Here is a 22,774-nt window from a genome sequence, read left to right as displayed (position 1 = left end):
CCCTCCTTTAATTTCTTATTTGTATATATATCGATTCAGGGATTAGTTTAGTATAAATTGGCGTCTTGGCCAATGAAGTATCCCTCTTTTTGACCTCTACTGTACACATAACACAAACGACTTCATAAACGGCATAATAGGCATCTTCTTATATCGAACAAAAAACTTTTGAAATCCATGTCCTCATGCTGGCTTGTACTGCTATATATGAAGTTTTCGTCAAGGTTACCACCATGGTGGTGCCATGAGAAAATCCAACTCGCATGACCAACACCACACTATTGGCCCACAATTCACATCGAGGAGGCAGCAAGAGCAAGATGTTGCCACTCCTCTTTTTCTCAGACCGATGGAGCTCTAGCATCGGATAACAACATATAGATACTCAAAGGGCGACAGGACACCCGCTGCTGTTATTATATATGAGAGCTCGAACAACTACAACATACTCAGTTTTTTTGGGCTGGAACAATAGCTCTCGCATTGGCATCTTGAGATTCGGAGAAGTAATCCATGGGTGTGGGTTCGGTGCCCAAGCAGCTCTTGCTGGCCATCGATTTTCAATCACCTTCAGCCTGTTCGTTTGGTTGAGGCTTGTCATAAACGATCGTAAATTTTCAGTCGGAAGATTATTTTTCTCTCACACAAATCAGCCAGCAGTACTTCTTCACGAACCAGCAACAATACGAACCAGCCAACCGAACAGGCTGCTTGTGGCTGAGATTGCGAACCAAATAAGCCTACATCTCCAACAATGATGTCTCGGTGAAGATGATCACCAACCCGCAACATGCTACTACAGAGAACTGGATTCTTAAACCTCTGTTGATAGATTTTGCTAATAACAACACAAAAGTATGTCATTGAATTTACAAGATCCGTAGAACTCAGAATCTCATGGCACATTCTCTTCCTAGGCCAGATCTTCTAGTTGCAAATTACCTTACGCCTACTATCTTTGTCCCAAAAGGATGTAATTAATTCTCACTTATAAAAAAAGTCAAATAGTTTTAGATTAACCAAATCTATTAAAAATATTAATTTTTATAATATCGAATAAGTATCATTATATTATATTAATCATGTAATATATTTTTATAGTGGATCTATGTTGAGTTATGAATATTAGTAATGTTTTTATACATCTAATCAAACTTCAAAGAATTTTCACCCAATTCAAACCTAGGATTGAATTTTTCCAGGACGGAGGTAGTAATATTAATTAATAATCAAGTTGCTTAGTAGTAGCAGCAACAACAAGTAGCAGTAGTAGTAGTATAGTAATAATAAAAAAGGAAAAACTTAGGTATATTAAATGAGATGTTTACCTATATGGCCCTTGAAATAATGTGTCTTCCTTCCATGAATTGCTTTTCTTCGAACTTACCTGTAAGGCCCGAAAATAAAAATGTGTTACCTGCATGGCCTTCCATCTGTTTCTAGCACTTAACGATGTCAAGTCAAGGGTAAAATGACCATTTTACGCCTGTCGAACAAAATAAATTGTAGAGTTTAGCTTCTCTGTTTTAGATTTAGAGTAATATTGTGCAAATAAGGTCACACATAATAGTACATAATAGGACACATAATCAGATACACAAATACATTGCAATATTACTCCACTAAACTCTACAATTTATTTTTTTCGGTAGCGATAAAATGGTTATTTTACCGTTAAGTGCTAGAAACGGACGGAAGGACTTACAGTTAAGTTCGGAAAAAAAAAACGGACCACATAGGAAGACGCATTATTTTGATGGCTTAAATATCTCATGTTAAATCTACTTGTCCGTTAAGGACTTATTACGGTAAGACGCCATCGCATGAGTAGTGGGCCAAAAATTTGCGGACCCTTACATTCGGCAAAGCCCAGCCCACAAAAGGCTCACATGCCTGACGCGCACGTGCGAGTCACGCCGCCCGCTCCACCGCTCCCATCCGTCTCCTCTCAAAACCCTAGGTTGCCAACATCGTCGCCTCCTCTCTTCCACCGCCTCCTTCGACTCTTCACCCTCTCCCCTCCTCTCCCTCGCGAACTCACGAGACTACCAAGTAGACGAGCGAGAAGGAGATGGCGAAGAAGAAGGAGAAGGCGGTGAACGTGTCGGGCAAGCCGCGGCACTCGAACGACGTCAACCGCCCCAATGACAAGAAGGGCGCGGGTGGCGGCGCCAGCGGCGGGAGCCGGTCCGCGGCCACCGTGCGGCGGCTCAAGATGTACAAGACGCGGCCCAAGAGGGACCGCTCCGGGAAGGTGCTCAGGAACGACTTCCAGTCTAAAGAGCTCCCCAACACCCGCATCGAGCCCGACCGCCGGTGGTTTGGTGAGTCCGATCGCCACCGCCTAGCTTCGTGTCTAATTGTATTGTTCAAACGGCTTTATTCGGATAAGATGCGCTTAGTCGGTGCTTCAATTGTGCGATTGAATGCTTCACTGTGGCTCCAGGATTGATTGCTGCTATGTGGCAATAGTTATCTACTTGGATGGTTCCACCGCTTAAATTTCATCGACGGACGCTGATTGCTTGTACCTTTCTCGTGTTGATCCAGCTCTTGGTATTTGCAGGCAATACTCGCGTTGTGGGCCAGCCACAGCTTGCAATGTTTCGGGAGGAACTCCAGAGTCGGCTTTCCGACAACTTCAGTGTCATCCTGAAAGAACGGAAGCTGCCACTATCGCTCCTGCAAGATCATCAAAAGGTTCTACTCTTGTGTCTTGATTATCATCTGCCATTGTGGTCATCACCCTGTTGAAAATATAAGGACGGGGGCAAGTGTAACATCGCGACCTTTTTAGTTTGAAGCAACTACTGTCAATGTTGTTCCCCTGTTTAGCTGGTTAAGTGGTGTGTTGACTGTTGAGTTGGCTGGATATTAATACTTTTTATCCCACCACTGTATGGTATGCAAAAAGTTATTCTTATGTGTATTTGCTTGTTTTGATGCAGCAAGCGAGGGCACATCTTCTTGATGTTGAACCTTTTGAGCATGCTTTTGGGCCAAAGGGCAAGAGGAAACGCCCGAAACTAACTGCTCTTGACTATGAATCTTTGCTGAAGAGAGCTGATGATTCCCAAGGTGAGTCATGGACATTGATAGTTATTACACTTTGATAAACTATCCAAAGTAGTGGATGCCATTTTAGAAGACAGCAATTTGATCGGTTCTATTGATCTTTTAAAGTTAACTCCACAATTGTTGGTTTAAAATGTTTTGAATCATTGATGTTCATGTTCTAGTGAACTTGCAATTTGAAGCCCATTGGATGGTTAAACTTTAAAATGGTCATCTGGCACCTCCTTGTTTGGTGTACTGCTGTTTTATTTTCGTGAACATGTATGTTGTTTTATCTTCTTCAGATGCATTTGAGCAAAAGTATGCTTCATCAAAGTTGCCAAGGGAGGAAGAAGACGACGGCTTGCGGGATCTAGTGAGGCATACAATGTTTGAGAAGGGACAGAGCAAAAGAATCTGGGGTGAACTATACAAAGTTATTGACTCTTCGGACGTTGTTGTGCAGGTTAGCGCCAGTGCGCCACAACTCTTTTGTCCATGTGAAGATTTATCTGTGAACTCAACCAATGGTATGCTTAATCTTTATAGATTTTATTCTGCAGGTGTTGGATGCTAGGGATCCAATGGGCACTCGATGCTACCATCTAGAGAAACATCTAAAAGAGAATTGCAAACACAAACACTTGGTTTTCTTACTAAATAAGGTATCAACTACTCTGCAGCATATTCCTGTACAAAATCTTAATCACCTTCCTGTTGTTATGTCTAGTGGCGTATTGATTGTTTGTTTCATTTTTCGTTTAGTGTGATCTAATTCCTGCTTGGGCTACAAAAGGATGGTTAAGGACCCTTTCGAAGGACTATCCCACCTTAGCATTCCATGCAAGCATCAACAAGTCTTTTGGCAAAGTAAGTTTGCTTTTGCATCATCTTTTTCGGTGTATCATCTCATATCTCTTCTATCTGATTAAGCCCTAACCTTTTTGAAAATGTACAGGGATCTCTTCTGTCAGTATTGAGGCAGTTTGCTCGTTTGAAGAATGACAAACAAGCTATTTCTGTCGGGTTTGTTGGGTACCCCAATGTTGGAAAGTCATCAGTTATTAACACACTACGGTCAAAGAGTGTAATTCTCTCATCATCATGCTTTAAAGGTAGCACTTTCTAATTGTCTTTCAGGTTATTCTGATGATTAGGTTATGCCTTCAGGTTTGCAAGGTTGCTCCAATTCCTGGAGAGACAAAAGTGTGGCAGTACACCACTCTCACTAAAAAGATATTTTTGATTGATTGTCCTGGTGTTGTATATCAGAATAATGATTCAGAAACTGATATAGTTCTGAAGGGTGTGGTATGTATCTTCTTCAGCTGTGCATTTTGCATATGTTTTTTTTTTACCTGGGATTGGCAAAAATAATTATTTCAAGCATGTAGTGCTCCCTCCCTTCCCCAGTTGCTATTGCCCCTTGAACAAATATCAGGAAGTATTTTAGTTCAACATGAGGTTTATTCCTGGGACACGTGTAAAACAATGTTTAGCTCATACATTTTTCTATGGGGAGTTGATGACGTGTCCTGTTCCATATTAAATATATTTTATGCAACTACTCAACTATCTTAGAAACAATATTTTTCTTAGTCGTTCCTTTATCAATACATGTATGCTTTCTAATTTATGTACTTGTCACAAGGTACGAGTGACAAATTTGGAGGATGCTGCTGAGCACATTGGTGAAGTTCTTAGGCGTGTTAAAAAGGAGCATCTTCAAAGAGCGTACAAAATTCAAGAATGGTATGTCATTTAGAACAACGTTATTGTTTAGTATTACTATGATTGCACCTTTCATATTGTTAGGAATACATCAATCAATTGTTTATATAAAGTGTGCTCCAAGATGAATAAATATATTTGTTTTCAGCATGCTCCTATGATGGCATGGTCTGATTCTGGATTTATCTTTTCTCTGCAGGTCTGATGATAACGATTTTCTTGTCCAGCTGTGCAGGACTACTGGAAAACTTCTCAAGGTATTGCATGTGTTCTTAATATCTGATGATATCTTTTGCTATATTTCTACCTAGTATTTCTCCCAAGCTAAGAAAAATGGATATTTAACTAGATTATTACAAAATTCTATATTACTCCTGTGTTAGAAAGACACGGTATGATTTATTGTTCATTCACGTGGTAATGGTATTCTTTCCCATAATATAATAATTACACTTTTGGTTCTCAGGGTGGGGAGCCTGATCTGACAACAGCAGCCAAGATGGTACTTCATGACTGGCAGAGGGGTAAAATTCCCTTTTTTGTACCCCCTCCGCAGCAAAGTGAGGATGGTGCATCTAAAAGTGCTGAACCTGTTGGGAAAACCGAAGAGGACGGAGTAAGCAGCAACAGGACTGCCGCTGCCATGAAAGCCATTGCAGGAATAATTTCATCACAGCAGAACATGAATGTACCCTGCCACAAGGAACACAATGCAGACAACGAAGACACTGAGAGTGCAGATAACGAAGACATTGAGAGTGCAGATAACGAAGACATTGAGAGTGCAGACAACGACGAGCATGCAGAGCAATCTGAGTGATCTTTTGGTACAGATGTGGATTAGAGCTGATATGTCAAGGCTAATGAGTTTGTCAGCCCAGGTATTGTGTAGCTACTTAACCATATCACTGGTGTGCCAGAAAAAAAAGTTTCATGTTGATTTGCGGAGCAACTGGGTTCTTTTTTTGTAACTGTCGTACCTGAATCTTTGTAATAGGGCAAGTAGTGCAGTTTTGCTAGGTACCTGGTTGTATCAGGATGTTTATCTGTACTGTCTACTACAAATACAGTTACAATAATTTTACTTAAATCAAGTCAAGTTGTCCCTAATTTTTGTAACGCTGCACACTGCAATTTTGCGGCTTCATGAATTCCTACATACCTTACATATGTCACTCCTATCCTATGAATCCTATCTTTTCGATTGTGCCACGTAGTATAAGCTAAAAGTCACCCTAGCGATAGTATAAGCTAAAAGTGACCGTAGAGATTTAGAGGTGTCTTTATTGAACAACAATTGTTTGTCCTAATAAGGGATGAATAATTGTTTCGCGTTCATATTTTATTTGTTACTGAAAAATGACTGTCAATGGAACTAACATGTTTGTCAATAAGATGATTTAGTAAGGGCCTGTTTGACAGGCTCTGGCTCCTCTGAAAATGGCTCTGGCTCCTCTGAAGGAGCAATTTCTCTGGAGGAGCTGAAGTCGTTCTGGAAAACGTTTGACAAAACGACTCATTCGCACTAGACGACGTGAACCCACAACAAGGAGCCATGCGAAGCTCGTTTTTTAGGCTTCTCCTGCGAAGGCAAAAAAATGGCTCCGGCTCTTGACCGGCTCCCCATGCGGAGCCCTTTCCAAAACAGACATTTAGCACAGCTCCTGCAGGAGCCGGAGCTGAAGCCCCTGCAGGAACCCTGCCAAAGAGGCTCTAAGTCTTATTATGGATGTAATACAAGAGAAGCTAATATGGATGTAATACAAGAGAAGCTAATAAAGCGGAGACAGTCAGACTGAGATTGGATTGAACTGGAAAAATCACTGAAGAATGTACACAAGATTGGATTGAATTGGAAAAATTTTGGTAGCAAACTAAACACACATGCCATATTTTGCTTGAGACATAGCAAATTTTTTATCTATTTTTATCAACTTTTGCTTGACAAATTTTGGCATGGGAAAATTTGGTAGCAAACTAAACACACATGCCATAATTTTCTATTTAGATCATTGATATGTTATTATACTCTATCTTACTCGTCTGATTCACCTGACTTACAAATCTCAACTTAAAACACCAAGCGAATTTGAGTTCATTCATTATGCTACTATGAACATTACAATAACATGATGAAGGCTCTAAAGGAGAACAATCATTCATGGCCCTTAGCTAATGCTAGAGGTATGGTTCTTTCTTTCTCAATTCCCTTCCATCCCTTGTAGATCTGTACTTGTAAGGGCGTACCCAGTGCAGAGAGCTCTCGTTCTGTGCGGGGTCTGGGGAAGGGTGTCAGTGGCAAGCTTTACCCTCGCTTGTGCAATGCGAGGAGACCGCGACTCGAACCCGGGACCTTCCGGTCACAGGCGGTAAGACTCTACCGCTTGCACCAGGCCCGCCCTTCTAGATCTGTACTTGTACTATAGAAATAAGAATGTCGTGGTTCTGTATGGCTCTAACTGTTTGCAACATTAAAGAATGCGGAGAAGTTTGTGTGTTGCGCATTTAGGGCATTCTTGAGATGGGGCAACCATGGATTCACGCAGTGGCAGAGATAGCTCTCCAGATAGAGATGTCAATGCCCCCTGATCCCTGATTCTCCATGAGGAATTCCCTGGGACAGGGATGGGGTCAATTTAGACCCCACGGGAATGAAATGGGGGAGAAAAAGCCCCGTTAGGTTTCACAAAGACGAGGATGGAAAAATAATCCTGGTGATGCTCGGGGGTCAGGGACAGCTCCCCATTGGGATCAAAATCTAACCCCAGCACAATCAAACTATGCCAAACTTAAAAAAGATGCAAGAACTAACTTAAAATTTGTAAGTCAACTTTTCCTATCGACAATTCTCTGGTTGTGCTGGTTTCCTATAAGAATTGACAATAGAAACTAAAAATCCACCGGAGCCAGTGAAAGACAATAAAAAGTAACACTCTAATGTTGACTCTTAGATGACTAATGGACAGTCAAGATCAATCAGTCTATTTTATCAAAAATTATATACTACCTCCCATGGTTTTAAAGGCGTCGCCTAGGCGTCCAGACGTACCCAGCTCACCTTGGGAAACAGTGGCGCCTTGTCGCCTAGGCGGCACCTAGGTGTCCAGGCGTACCAAGCACTCGCCTGGATGCCTAGCCGTCTTTAAAACATGGCTACATCCGTCCCAAATTATAAGTCGCTCAAACTTTCTTCGAGTCAAAGCATCTCGAGTTTGACCAAAATTATAGAGAAAATTACAAAGATTTATGACATCAAATAGATATATTATAAAAATATAATTAATAAAGAATCTAATAATACTTATTTGGTATTATAAAAGTTAGTATTTTTTTTATCTTATTATATAAATTTGGTTAAATTTGAGATGCTTTGACTTAAAAAAAAAAGTAATATAATGACTACGAACCCTAACTCGTATATAACAAAGAAGAGAAGAAAACAAAGGCCGTGCTCCAAAATAATCTGGAACGGAGGGAGTAATAACAAACTCTTATAGCTTGCATCCGTTTCCTGATAAGTTTGATAAGTTTGAAAATCACCGATGCAAAGAATTCGTCTTTGCCCAGAAGGGGACAAAAAGAAGAGAAGAAAACAAAGGCCGTGCTCCAAAATCCAAGAGCTGTCTAGTGGGCGCACGTACGTCGAGCGGAGCGGAAAAACCCAGTCCCCTTCCGGTTTCGCTTTCTCTGCTCCCCTCTCTTCTCTCTCCCCTCCGCGGCCAAGCCAAAGCCATGCCTCGTTCTACTACTTCCCCCACCCCGTCACAACAGGGCCTCCACACCACCCCCACCGCCTCCCTCCACCTCCGCGTCCTTCCCCATCCCCTTCCGCTTCCGCCCACGAACCCTAACCCTAATCCCGTCGCCGCAGACGCCGCGGCACCGACCCCGCCGACGTCCGCACCGCGCCTTCGGCGCCATATTCGGCCCCTGCGTCCTCCCTCCCCGGCTCCCCACCTCGCGCGGCGAGCCGGGGCGCTAGGGTTTTCTACATGGATCCGCGCCGCGCGCCTCCGCGGGGCGGGGGCGCCAACGGCGGCGGCGGGCTCTCTTACTCCACGCTGTTCAACCTCGAGGTAGCCGCTATTCTTGCTGTTTAGTTCTGCTCTCTCTCGCGTGAAGAGGGTTTCTCTGCGCGCTAGGGGCTGTGTTGGATTGGGCGCTGCGTGGTGGATGCAATTGTTGAGTCACCGAGCTCGTTATTGCTCGGTTTTGGGTTAATTCTTTTCCCCGGGGGTACATACTTTGTGCCCTTCCTTTTTTTTTTGGGTGCAATCTGGTGGCCATTTTGGGTTGGGGTCCCCTTTTCAGTTCGGTTGTTAGTGGTTGCCTAGTGGTGCTGCTCTATTGTGTATGATGGCCGATACTCGTTACTCAACGCTACTGTTTAATTGGTTTGGACTACCATTTAATTGCTGCATTGTGTTTTGCCAGGCCTAAGTTACTGGGTTCCCTTATTGCTCTATTTTAGTCTAAGTATGATTCTTAGTGTGTTGAAAAGGTGTTCTTATTGTCTTGTTTAACTTATATCAGCTGTGCTGTTTCTGCGTAATCATTTTTGTCAAAATTTATAGTATTTCATGCATGACCGCGAATTTGTTTTGGCACAATTGCTTGAATACGTTGTTGGTCTTAATGTAGTTATTCAATGTTTTGAGTTACATAGATCGCTTATTAGTTGCTGGGATCTATCTAGGCTCTTATGTTGTGCATTGTGTGGTTGTGGTCTGCTTAGTTTGCAGTGTGTCAATTGTCACTATTGCTATTCTTGTATTCTCTAAACTCACACAGACTAGTTTTGCTTGGTGTTTCATTCTTCTAAGCATGCGCACTCATGCATCGTAAACAGTTCCTTGTCATGCTATATTTTACATAGTTTTCATCAGCAAAATGCATAGTTGTGTTTTGATTTTATGCAGTTTGCTAATCTTATGATTTGTGCCTGCTAAGGGAAATTTCGGTTGATCATGCCAGTGTTGTTTATTTGTTTGCATCTTTGAGCTATTGGTCCATCATTTTATTACTCGTGTTGTTTTGATTGTTGCTTATCTATCAATTTGGACTGTGTAGGATCTTTAAACCTTGTAGTCTCAGGTAGTGTAGAAATGGGTAGAGTAACATTCATGTTCTCTTGTTTTTTGAACTTTGTGAAGAAGATAAGTTTATCTACTCTTATGTCTCTCTGCCTTCTTATTCCTATTGGTATGCCATTCTGATGATGGGGGGTACTGGAAATACTGTTGCAGCCTTTGCTGAACTTCAGGGTTCCTGTACCAGAAGATCTTGCCTGCTATGGTAATAGCAGCTCAAATGGGAGTCCAAGCAGTGAAGGTCGGCCACCTTTATCTCTTTGACCTTTATTCTGACGTTTTCTGTTTAAGAGTTATCTTTTGAACAGTAGTTTGTTTTCAAAACCCATCTTGCAGCTTGAGCAACTCTGTTACCGTTTGTTATGTTTCTATATGAATCATTTGTCTTATTCAGCTTCTCCTTTTTAGGTCAAGGATCCTTGTTGGATCAGTACAATGGTGTAAATGATGCTTCCCATGGCCTGCATCGGAAGCGAAAAAGGCATCTTAATGGTGCCAGCGATGATGATGAGGCAGACGCCTATAGTAACAAAATAACAGAGGAGCACTACCGTGCTATGCTCAGTGAACATGTCCAGAAGTACCGGAGGTCAAAGTTCAAGGAGGGTGCTTTTAGTTCTGATCCTCCTCGTGTGGCAACCCCCCAAATAAAACACAAAAATGGTGGTAAAAAAACTATGAAGCACGCAAGTGATTTCAGGGATGTTGCGACATTAGATGGGGTAGAAGCCTCACATGAGTATAATGGGATAGAATGTGTTAAAACTCATGGTGGTTTTAACAAGCTTGTAGCATCCCTTGATTCAACCTATTTAGATATGGGGGATAATATACGCTACTTAGTTCCAGAGGGTTATGATAAGTTAGCATCATCCCTTAATCTCCCTGTTTCTTCTGATATACGTGTCGAGGAACACTTCTTGAAGGGCATGCTAGATTTACGCACCCTAGCAGCAATGCTTGGTACTGACCAAAAGTTTGAAGCTTCCAATCGTGGTGGATTATCTGAACCCCTGCCACAATTTGAATCTCTCAAGGAAAGGGTAAAGGTGCAGAAATTTTCTCTGCAAGTTACCGAGGACCCCTTTGCAATTCCGGAAGGAGCAGCTGGGAGGATACAAAGGTCTATTATATCAGAAGCTGGCAATTTGCAGGTTCATTATGTCAAAGTCTTGGAAAAAGGAGATACATATGAGGTTGGTATTAGCTGATATAACTGTAGTTGCACTTTTTTATATTCATTGTATTTAGCAACCATGTGATATCATTAATGCAGATTATCGAGCGTAGCTTACCAAAGAAGCAAATAGTAAAGAAGGAACCTTCTGTAATTGTGAAAGAAGAGTCTGAAAAGACTTACAAACTATGGCAGTCTCTTGCTACCAAAAGCATCCCAAAGCATCACAGGAATTTTACTGCTTTGATGAAGAAACAACAAGTAGATGCGAAGCGCTTCTCTGATAGTTGTCAACGAGAGGTATTGTGCCCATTTATATTGTTGGCCTTTACCGTACAATTCTCATGTGCTCTTGTTTACAGTCTTAATGTTTGTCTGAAATATCCAGGTAAAGCTCAAAGTAAGCAGGTCACTGAAACTGATGAGGTGTGCGGCAATACGTACAAGGAAGTTGGCTAGGGATATGCTGATATTTTGGAAACGTGTAGACAAAGAGCAGGTTTTCTTTTTGCCCTTACGCTCTGCTGAGGCTTATTTTAAATTTATACCTTTTTTGATTTCTCAGTCCTTTTATTTATCTGCACTGAGTTCAACATATATTCTCTCTTCCACTCCTCTTGCATATATCTCATTTGTTTGGTTCAGTTTAGCACATGCTTTCCCTTTAGTTGTCTTCAAAACAAGACACATAAGATTATGACACTCAATTCTTTTCCTGTCTGCATCAGTATGAGTTGAGGAAAAAAGAGGAAAGAGAAGCTGCTGAAGCTTTGAAACGTGAGGAGGAGCTACGTGAAGCCAAAAGACAGCAACAGAGGCTAAACTTTCTGCTGTCACAAACAGAGCTTTACAGTCATTTCATGCAGAACAAGGCTGGTGGCTCAGCACCTCCTGATGAGGAAGATGTCCCTGATGAAGATGAGGAAGAAGATCCTGAGGAAGCTCAATTGAAAAGAGAGGCCTTGAGAGCAGCACAGCATGCCGTCTCTCAACAAAAGATGAAGACAAATGCATTTGATAGTGAAATTGTGAGGCTTCGTCAAACTTCTGAATCTGTTCTTCCAACTGATGATTCATCTAGCATGGACCCTAGCAAGATTGATCTATTACACCCGTAAGTTCTGCTTGAAAATTTGTTTATTATTTACAACATTATAAATGAGCTCTCTAGACCTGATTGCTTTGGTACTATCTTATTTTTAGCTCAACAATGCCTGAGAAGTCATCTGTGCAGACACCGGAGTTGTTTAAGGGTGTATTGAAAGAATATCAGTTAAAGGGCTTACAGTGGCTGGTTAATTGTTATGAACAGGTAAATTGTTAATGTTAAAAGCATATACATTTTTACCATTTAGTATGAGCACTACTCTTTGATTCACTTTAAACTTTGGAATTGCAGGGGTTGAATGGCATTCTTGCTGATGAGATGGGTCTTGGCAAAACTGTTCAGGCTATGGCATTCCTGTCTCATTTGGCTGAGGTTGGTTAATTTATCTTTTAACATAATTTTTTTTCCACTAGTCCAGTGCTTGATTATTATTTCGTACCATGATGTGTTTGGGGTTTGTGATCAATCTCCTGTTATTTTTAACTCATTTTTTTATTCTTTCATCCAGTTAACGTATCTATATATATTTTAGAATAAAGTACTCCCTCCATTCCAAATTGTAAGTTATTTTTGGCTTTTCTAGATACATAATTTTTACCAAGTATCTAGACATAGCGGTGCATAGCAAAAGCCAGTATGTACCTAGATTCCTAGAAAAGCCAAAATGACTTGCAATTTGGAACAGGAGTATAAATCTAACACCTAATGGTTGGATGGTAACCATTCGATATATCACACAGGACAAAAACATATGGGGCCCCTTTCTAGTGGTGGCTCCTGCATCTGTTGTGAATAATTGGGCTGAGGAGTTGATTAGGTTCTGCCCTGACCTAAAGATACTTCCTTACTGGGGCCCAGAGAGGATGGTTCTTCGAAAGAATATCAACCCCAAGCGTCTGTATCGCAGGTAAGTTGCTGGCAAGGGCAGAAACTTATGCGAGTGACCCTTTTCTTTAAAAAGCTCATAACTTGTTTGCCTAATCATCTAACCTTTTCTCTCTTAACTCTGCAGAGATGCTAGGTTCCACATTCTTATTACAAACTATCAGATACTTGTGAATGAAGAGAAGCTTTTGAGACGTGTTAAGTGGCAATACATGGTACTGGATGAGGCCCAGGCTATCAAAAGTTCAAGCAGGTGACTTGCATGTTGAAATCTCTCTCTCTCTGTGTGTGTGTGTGTGTGTGTGTGTGTTTTCATTGATTTATTAAGGAACTATCCTATATGCCTTCCCTTGCTTGACAAATTATCTCTCTGCTGCAGCCAGCGCTGGAAGACATTACTGAGCTTCAACTGTAGGAACCGTCTACTTCTTACTGGGACACCAATACAAAACAATATGGCTGAGTTATGGGCACTTCTCCATTTCATCATGCCCACTCTATTTGACAGCCATGAACAGTTCAACGAGTGGTTCTCAAAGGGGTACTGTTTTTTTTTTGTGTGTTTCTATTTCTAGTTGTACCTTCTTTATTTTGTCCATCCTTAAGTTGCTGATGTTTTGGCAGTATTGAGGGTCATGCTGAGCATGGAGGAGCTTTGAATGTACATCAGCTTAGTAGATTGGTAAGACATGATCATACTGTTTATGTTGTTGTTTATTGAATATTTTGAGTCTTGGTACAATTGCTATCCTCCTAAGATTATAATGACACTTCTCTTTTTTCACAGCATGCTATTTTGAAGCCCTTTATGCTCCGCCGGGTTAAGATTGATGTCATTGCTGAAATGACCAAAAAGAAAGAAGAAATTGTTCCCTGCAAATTGAGTTCTCGTCAACAAGTTTTCTATCAAGCTATAAAAAATAAGATCTCGCTTAACGAGTTGCTTGATGGAAGTCGTGGAAATCTAAATGATAAGAAGTTACTTAGCCTGATGAATATTGTCATGCAGCTACGGAAGGTAGTATATCGTTATAGTATGTTTCTTACTTTTGATCATATATGTAAAATCATTCAGAAGAACCCAACTGCCCAGAAAACAACCATTCCCTATTGCAAATTTTGCTAAATTTGGCTCCTTTTTCTGGTTTGAATTGGATGTTATTTGCCTGCATTGCCTTTTAGGTCTGTAATCACCCAGAGCTGTTTGAGCGCAATGAGGGAAGCTCTTACTTTTACTTTGCTGATATCCCAAACTCACTTCTTTCTCCCCCATTTGGGGAATTACAAGATGTACACTATGCAGGCAAGAGAAACCCTATAATCTTTGAGGTATAATTTCTGTTACCTTAGCCCTTGTCTTTTATTGGCCACACTTGTACAACCTCCTGCATATATTTCTTCCTGATCATGAACATTGTATTAATATCTATCTTACATAATCTCCTCAGATTCCAAAGTTAGTTTATGAGGGAATCATCTGCAACACGGAAAATTCTGGAAACATCTGTGGATTTCAGAATGGATATTTGAACAGGCTGTTTAATATATTTTTGGCCAGCAATATCCATCGCTCAGCCATTCCAGAAGTTAATTCATCAAATGAGTCTGTTCTATCATCTGGTGCATTTGGCTTTACACGTTTGTCAAATCTGTGCCCAGTTGAAGCTTCCTTCCTGGCTACTGCTTCATTATTTGAGAGACTAGTGTTTTCAGTAATGCAATGGAATAGGAACTACACTGATGAAATCATGGATGCATTTCTTGATTCAGAAGATCCTGACATCCAGTCCAGTCAGAATGATTCCACAAAAGTTCGTGCAGTTGCCCGATTGTTGCTTTCGTCTACAAAGGGCAAGCCCAGTTTGCTTAGGACAAAGATTGGGACTGGGCCAAGTGACGGCCCATATGAAGCACTGGTGCTTTCTCACCGTGACAGGCTTGCTTCGAACATAAGGCTTCTTCGTTCAGCATATGCTTTTATTCCGCCAGCTAGAGCACCACCTGTGAGTCCATTTGTCTTATTCATGTCGGTTTCTTTTGTATATTGCATTGCATGAGGCCATCTGTGTGTATAGAGTCAACTGAGTACATTTTTTGCTCAAATGTTAAGAGTTTGGAACCTCCAAGTATTGTAGGAGTTGTTCTTTTACATCTATCTGTTTTATCAAATGTATTGTCAGTGTTCATTAACAGCCCTTCCCCCTTTGCCAGATAAATGTTTGGTGTGCTGATCGAAATTTTGCCTATAAGTTCACCGATGAGATGCATGATCCTTGGGCCAAGAAACTGTTCCTGGGATTTGCTCGTACTTCTGAGTTCAATGGTCCTAGACAACCAGTTGCTCTTCATCCTTTGATACAAGAACTCAATACTGATTTCCCCATCCTTGAGCCGATGCTGCAGCTACCCTATAGGATATTTGGGTCTTCTCCACCGATGAGTAATTTTGATCCAGCTAAAATGCTCACCGTAAGTCTTCACCACTTCTGCTGTGTTATGTGGCACAATTGCACATTGTTGTTTATGTTTGCTCTTTCACCGGCTGACCTGCATAATTTCATCACCCTTTTAGTCCTGTTTGGACATTTGGTTCAGTTCCTTAGATTAGATTAAATTTGAACCAAAGGTTGAAAGTTTCTAGAAGAAATCCCTCATCCAAATAGAGGTCCCAAGTTATCATTTATATGTCTTTGGACAGGAAATAACTTGATTATTAGAACGCTTGGAGTGAACTCCTTTACATAAAGGCCAAGCAATTTCTGTTTTTATTGCACCTTACTTTAGCTATTGTGGTACTGTGTTACTATATGGAGTGCTTGATGACAGGATTCTGGGAAGCTCCACACCTTGGATATGCTACTACGGCGCCTTCGAGCTGAAGGTCATCGCGTGCTTCTTTTTGCCCAGATGACTAAAATGTTGGACATTCTTGAGGTATTACTTTATGCTACATGTTTACTATTTAATGTGTGCACTATGCTACATGTTTGTACTTTCTATGCGGTATGCACTTACAATTTGCGAAATCTACTAATGCTATAAGTTTAGTTATATACTTTTGTAGCCATGGGTACCAAATGATGCTCAGAAGACGGGTAGCAATTTCCGTTTCCACTATTTGTAATGCAAACATTGTGATTTTCATGAAGGGACTGAAAATAGATTTCTAAATATTTCAGCACAGTTGAAAACTCTTGTGTCAGGGGTTGGGTTGTGTGAGTTGTGCTGAGTGTGTGGATGTTGTGTGTTTCTGTATTTTTTTTTCTCTTCTCCTTAATGCAATGATACACAGCTCTCCTGCAAATTCAAGGAAAAAAATGAGTTATCTGTCCATTATTCCTGGAGAATGTACTGTTGTGGTGTACTAAAATTAGTATTCTTCCAATTTACGACCAAATATGTTATATTTTCAGGATTACATGAATTTCAGAAAATTCAAGTATTTCAGACTTGATGGGTCTTCTGCAATCTCAGACCGCCGTGACATGGTCCGAGATTTCCAGAATAGGTATGCATATTAATGTATTGGTGGCAGGGTTGACTGCTGCAATATGATGACATAACTCTGTTGAAACATGGCCTTAACCATTTTTTTTCTTCTCTGCAGGAATGATGTATTTGTTTTCTTGTTAAGCACAAGAGCTGGGGGGCTTGGTATTAATTTGACTGCTGCTGATACTGTTATTTTTTATGAAATTGACTGGAATCCAACACAAGACCAGCAGGCAATGGATAGAACGCACAGACTTGGTCAAACAAAGGAGGTAACTGAAACTTCAGTTTATGCTAAGTTTATTTCCTTCATTTCACAGACCATCATTTATGATTTTTAAATGACATCTGAACTTCATGACAAACTTACTATGAAAACATGTCACTTCTGAAGTTTGACTAACTGCTGTATGATAATCTTTATGGTTGGCCTGGTGCAAGCGGTAGAGTCTTACCGCCTGTGACCGGAAGGTCCCGGGTTCGAGTCGCGTTCTCCTCGCATTGCACAGGCGAGGGTAAGGCTTGCCACTAACACCCTTCCCCAGACCCCGCACAGAGTGGGAGCTCTCTGCACTGGGTACGCCTCTTTATTAATGAAAGCTAACAAGCTGTTTAATTTTCTTGTCCACTTTTAATCATCATTCCTTTCATTCAGTTTAGTTTAAAAGTGTCCACCACTCCTTTTTTTTTTTCTTTTTTTCACCTTGTAGATTGTTGTTCTACAATAAAGTCAGACTTAATTGTCAACCCTGTTAACTCTTCCGCTAGCATTCCGTGTTGCTACTAGTCACAAATATTTGTCTTGGATATCAACGCAATCTCCAAAGCATATTTTTTTACTGCTAATTCCTGTTGTAGTATGTTTATAGAACCTAATAAAGTGATGTGGGTACTTTCTGAGACAAATCTAGACATGTTTTTTTCGAGTTTGCAATGTATTTGCTAAGGGATATTGATAAAATTTTTAAAGTTCAACTGCTTATGTCCAAAGCAAGTAGTATTTGTGACCATTTGTTGTGAATTGGCTTCTTGGCTGTTACTGGAACTAAATATCTTTGTTGTTTTATTTTGTATGAAGAAGTTTTATAATAGGTCAGGTCCTTATATTTTCTTTGAAACACGCAATTTTAGGTAACTGTGTACAGGCTTATATGCAAAGATACTATTGAGGAGAAAATATTACAAAGAGCAAAGCAGAAAAATGCAGTGCAAGAGTTGGTTATGAAGGGGAAACATGTCCAGGATGATCATTTGATGAGACAAGAGGATGTTGTTTCATTACTTATTGATGACACACAGATTGCACATAAGTTGAAAGAAATATCCATGCGGGTAAACATTATATATAGTGTCATTTCCATCTTTTGGTCACTTATCTGAATATCTGATACTCGTACAATTGGAGCACATATCAAACAGAAATACATTTTGCAATATCAGTATTGGCTTGTAGCAATTGCTATGATATGTCACATGTACACGGAATCGAACCAATGCGTAGGGGATATATATTTGCAAGTATCAGAACAATTTTGATTTTTTTGGATACATCATCTCCAATAGTACAATACTTAATGATACCTGCATGATATAGCAATACATTTCTCAAATTGCATCCTTGGAGGATTGCCCAGTTGCATGAAGAGAGAGGATTAGACTGACAAAGACAACTGGGAGTCTTTGGATCCCTCTGAAAAAGGGGGAAATAGGGGAAGACGAACATGTGTTAAATTTGTAGAAATGAAGGGACAACATAGTTTAGCTTTTACTGGTGGTGGGGGAGGGGGGACACATAATGTGCTCTTTGCTTTTTGGCCATCATAGTGAGGTGTTATTGTTGTTATTACATCATTATGATTATACTTTATTGTGCTCTATATTGTTCAACTGTCCAGAAATTTACTGTTCTTGCTGGTAGGCAGGGCCACTGGTGTCTCAATATTTTATGGTGACATAAATTTTACCTGTCTGTTAGACTTATTTATATGAAAATATTGGTCCACCCGCTTGTAACAATGGCTTCTAGTACCGATTTTGTATAATATCCTTTTCCCCCCTTGTTTTTGGAAACAATACTATATTTAAATTCAATGGGAAAAAGTCTTGCAAAAACAACATTTTTCATCTCCATTTGTCATTTTAGGCGAAGGATCGACAAAAGAAAAGACGAGCTAAGGGCATCAAGGTTGACAAAGAAGGAGATTTGACGCTCGAAGACTTGGATGATGCTACTGCTACTGCTACTGCTACTGCTACTGCAGAAGCTGTAGATCAAGATAAAACAACCAGCAAAAAGGTACATGTGTGAAATATATTTGAGCTATTGAGGTACCTGTTTAATTTATTTTGTAGTACGAGTATCCCACATCCTCCGAACTGTCATTGTTCTTTTCTGATGTATATATACCTGCAGTTTCTTGAGTTTTCTTCAATTGTTCATATGCACTTGGAAGCAAATGAATGACAAAAGAATTCAATATGCAAGCATGAATTTAAAACTTAGTGTAAAAGGAAACATAAATTCAATTTTGCATAGCTTTTTTTTTAACGCAATGGCAGGATCTCTGCCCTTCAATTAAGAAGAAACAGAATTGACCCAGTTTATAAGGGGAACCAGGCCTAAAACCTCACATCGCACAGTTATTAAAGGTGGCGAAAACCCTAAACACGACAACCCAGATGACTAACCCTAAGCAACCCACCTACACAAAGATAACACAACCGATGGAGCCCACCGCACGTCATCGTTGCTGAGCTCATCACAAGTTATAGCGATAAGCAGCTCTGATTTCCCACAACAAACATCAGCTGAAGCCCTAACACACCACTACTCACAAGAAGCCCCAGCTCTGACTTCGCCACTGATCCAACATAGGAGAGCCAATGATTTGCTGCAAGCAAGTAGCGAACCTGAAAGAGCCCGGCCTCAATGGATTGAACTTAATTTAATAACCCATTTAATCTTTATATGGGGTTTTGTTTTGGGCTATATCAGTTGAACTTGACTTGCATTTTAGTCCATATGATAACTATAATATGACTGCTGTATTTGTGCAATATATCATTGCAAATTGAGAGCACTAAACAGAAATGCTTGGGCTTGAGAATTCTCTGCTACTATAAATTTCTTGTATTTGCCTTCGTGAGCCATTATGCACCTTGACGTCATATTGGGCTGCCTTATCTTGCAATCCAAAACTGCTGTTCTATTTGACACTCTTGAGAGTTGAGACCTTTTGTATCCGTAACTTTCTAGTGTGCAAAGCAATTATGCTCAAAATAATTTTCATATGTTCTTTTGCCACCTTGTCTATCCAACTTGATTTTTTTTTCAGAAGCCTTGCTAATTTAAGTTTTTTTTGAAAAATATTTCCAGAAAAAGAGCTCCCACAAGAAACATACGAATACTCATGATAATGACAATACGGACAAGACTGGAGAGCCCGATGTGGGAGATCATCCGGGGAGTAGTCACACAGAAAATGAACTGCTGAACCAAGGCCTAAAAGATCAAAAAGGCTGATGAAGAGCATTACTGATGACAAGGAATTAGCTGCTGCTGCTGTGGATCATGAGGAACCGGCAAATGAAGCGGAAAATCACAGAGCCCATGACTATGATGGTACAGAAGAGGCTCAAGACGGCACACCAGCCTAATCCACTGACATAGAAGATGAGAACCGGATGCTAAATAGCAAGACGAGTAATTTATTATGCTGAGATTGGGCGTCAGAGGTGCGTAGATCAGGAGCTTCTACAGACTGAAGGCAGGGAAAGCACAAAGAGAATTTAACCGCACGTCTCCCATACAGAAATCAGCGAAATCGGGTGATTAAGCCGTCAGTGTGGTGGGTGGTGGCAATAAGCTGACAGAGGTGTTGCCTTTTAGAGGCGAGGGCTATCCTCCAGAGGTTAGCATGAGTCTGCATCTGCAGTATTCATTGTGCTGGCTGTGACCATATGTACATAAGCATGGTGGATGATCCATGACCAGCACATATAGAAATAATTTTGTGTAAAGAGGGTAGCTATATCTGTATTGATCATAGTTTTGGTGTTGATAATTAAAGCAAAGGAACACGGCTGGAAAATAGCTGCCGTGGAGTTGGAATGTGTTTGATCATGTCTGACCGTAATGAGATCTTTCAGTAGCGCATATATATTTGTATCTTAAATAAGGCATATAGCATGGTTTGTTTTTGTCGAACAGACTTATGCATCTGTCAAATGGCTAAGCAAAATCGCAGTTCATGTTGAGCCCGTTACTAGTAGACTTAGGATATGTTTGGATCACAGCTTCCCATGAAGATGATCCTGTCGCAGGCAGACGAAATCGGACGCGTGACGTTGTCTAGGTCAGGCAAGAATCTTACGACATCATTCAAATAAGCCCAATAAAAACTCACCATATAGATGGCTAATGCCCAATGGTACTTGCTCAGCTTTGTTACTTTGTTCCAATAAATAAACCAGCGGTGGTGTTAACGTTCGGACGTCTGTGGCTGCACTTCGTTTCTCGTGCGCGCCTGCACTCCACCCGCCTGTGGCTGCACTTCGTTTTTCGTGCGCGCCTGCACTCCACCCCGTCTGGTATGCCCATGTATGCCAAGGCATACCCAAGATTTGAGAGAATAAATTAATAAATATATACATCTTTATACATATCTTCATACATTCACGTTTCTGGCTCATAGGCTCAATAAAACATCTGTTTGTGGCAATCTGGCAGCCCACGAAAGCAACAAAGTAGGGTTCGCTTGGAGGAATTTTGGAGGAATCTGAATGAATCTGGAGGAATAAGTGAGAGGAAAACACTGTTCCGGATGAAAAAAAGAAGCAGATCAAGTCGGGTTTAAGGACACGCGAACGGAGCCACTATCGCTTGCATTGCTCCTACCCGGCGCCCCTTTCCTTGCTCGCGCTCTGAAAGGTCCTAATGGCTAGAGGGGGGATGAATAGCCTATTAAAAAATTATACAACAACACTTAACAAACTGGTTAAACAATTATGAGGCGAAGCAAGTGTTGCGCTAGCCTACTAAAATAGCAAGCCACCTACCACAATTCTAGTTTATATAGTTTCTATCCACATAATAGCTATGTCACTACACTAAGTTAGTGTGCTCTCAAAGGCTAACTAAAGAGCCACACTAACCAGACTAACAAGCTCTCACAACTAGCTACACCAAAGAGCTTGACAACTAGTTTGTGGTAATGTAAAGAGAGTAAGCAATTTGTTTATACCGCCGTGTCGAGGAAGGAGCCAATCAATCACAAGAATGAATACCAATGAAGACTAATCACCTCAGAATCAAATGATGAACACAATGATTTTTTACCGAGGTTCACTTGCTTGTTGGCTAGCTAGTCCTCGTTGTGGTGATTCATTCACTTGGAGGTTCACGAGCTAATTGGCATCACACGCCAAACCCTCAATAGGGTGCCACACAACTAACACAAGATGAGGATCACACAAGCCACGAGCAATCCACTAGAGTACCTTTTGGCTCTCCGTCGGGGAAAGGTCAAGAACCCCTCACAATCAACACGATCGGAGCCGGAGACAATCACCACTCTCCGCTCGATGATCCTCGCTGCTCCAAGCCATCTAGGTGGTGGCAACCACCAAGAGTAATAAGCGAATCCCACAGCGAAACACGAACACCAAGTGCCTCTAAATGCAAACACTCAAACAATGCACTTGGATTCTCTCCCAATCTCATAAAGATGATGAATCAATGATGGAGATGAGTGGAAGGGCTTTGGCTAAGCTCACAAGGTTGCTATGTCAATGCAAATGGCCAAGAAAATGAGCTTGAGTCGGCCATGTGGCTTAAATAGAAGCCCCCACGAAATAGAGCCGTTGTACCCCTTCACTGGGCACAACACGGAGTGATCGGACGCTCCGGTCATATTGACCGAACGCTGGACCTCAACGTCCGGTCACGCGATACGTGACATATGTCCCCTCTCTTCAAATGCTGATTGTCCGATCTCAACGGTCAAGTGACGATCAGACGCGCTGCTGCGAAGTGACCGGACGCTGGACCTCAGCGTCCGGTCATTTCCAGTAAGCATCCAGAGACGATTTTTCACGACCGGACGTGTCCCGTCATGCTCGACCGGACTCACCCAGCGTCCGGTCACTTGGCGTTTCTCTTGTGCATGACCATGTCAGTGTGACCGGACACAACCAGCCAGCGTCCGGTCGACGACCGACGTTGTGCTTTTTCTGCTG

The 22,774-nt window shown here is 41.2% G+C and overlaps 2 protein-coding genes across 2 annotated transcripts; both read left to right on the top strand.

The window, feature by feature from the left end:
* The first annotated feature begins 1,919 nt into the window (after window positions 1-1,919).
* Window positions 1,920-5,955, top strand: LOC136499199 (nuclear/nucleolar GTPase 2-like). Its single transcript, XM_066494903.1, has 11 exons — window positions 1,920-2,324; window positions 2,567-2,700; window positions 2,949-3,078; window positions 3,360-3,520; window positions 3,618-3,719; window positions 3,820-3,924; window positions 4,013-4,141; window positions 4,225-4,365; window positions 4,706-4,806; window positions 4,985-5,042; window positions 5,252-5,955. The coding sequence occupies exons 1-11, from the start codon at window positions 2,072-2,074 to the stop codon at window positions 5,603-5,605; spliced, it is 1,668 nt and encodes a 555-aa protein (XP_066351000.1). The 5' UTR covers window positions 1,920-2,071; the 3' UTR covers window positions 5,606-5,955.
* Window positions 5,956-8,531: 2,576 nt separating this feature from the next.
* On the top strand, window positions 8,532-20,737 carry LOC136544940 (chromatin-remodeling ATPase INO80-like). The gene is given in 23 exon segments (XM_066536999.1): window positions 8,532-8,861; window positions 10,032-10,116; window positions 10,284-11,071; window positions 11,152-11,352; window positions 11,441-11,551; window positions 11,781-12,166; window positions 12,256-12,364; window positions 12,452-12,532; window positions 12,901-13,067; window positions 13,173-13,298; window positions 13,425-13,586; window positions 13,670-13,727; window positions 13,833-14,063; window positions 14,228-14,374; window positions 14,494-15,048; window positions 15,257-15,514; window positions 15,872-15,979; window positions 16,459-16,553; window positions 16,653-16,809; window positions 17,669-17,869; window positions 18,681-18,833; window positions 19,914-20,022; window positions 20,025-20,737. Coding segments are annotated over 23 exon segments (4,542 nt in total). The 5' UTR covers window positions 8,532-8,777; the 3' UTR covers window positions 20,195-20,737.
* Window positions 20,738-22,774: the final 2,037 nt, after the last annotated feature.

This window comes from Miscanthus floridulus, chromosome 1 (assembly GCF_019320115.1).
Source record: "Miscanthus floridulus cultivar M001 chromosome 1, ASM1932011v1, whole genome shotgun sequence".
NCBI lineage: Eukaryota > Viridiplantae > Streptophyta > Magnoliopsida > Poales > Poaceae > Miscanthus > Miscanthus floridulus.
This window is presented reverse-complemented; position numbering and strand designations above follow the sequence as displayed.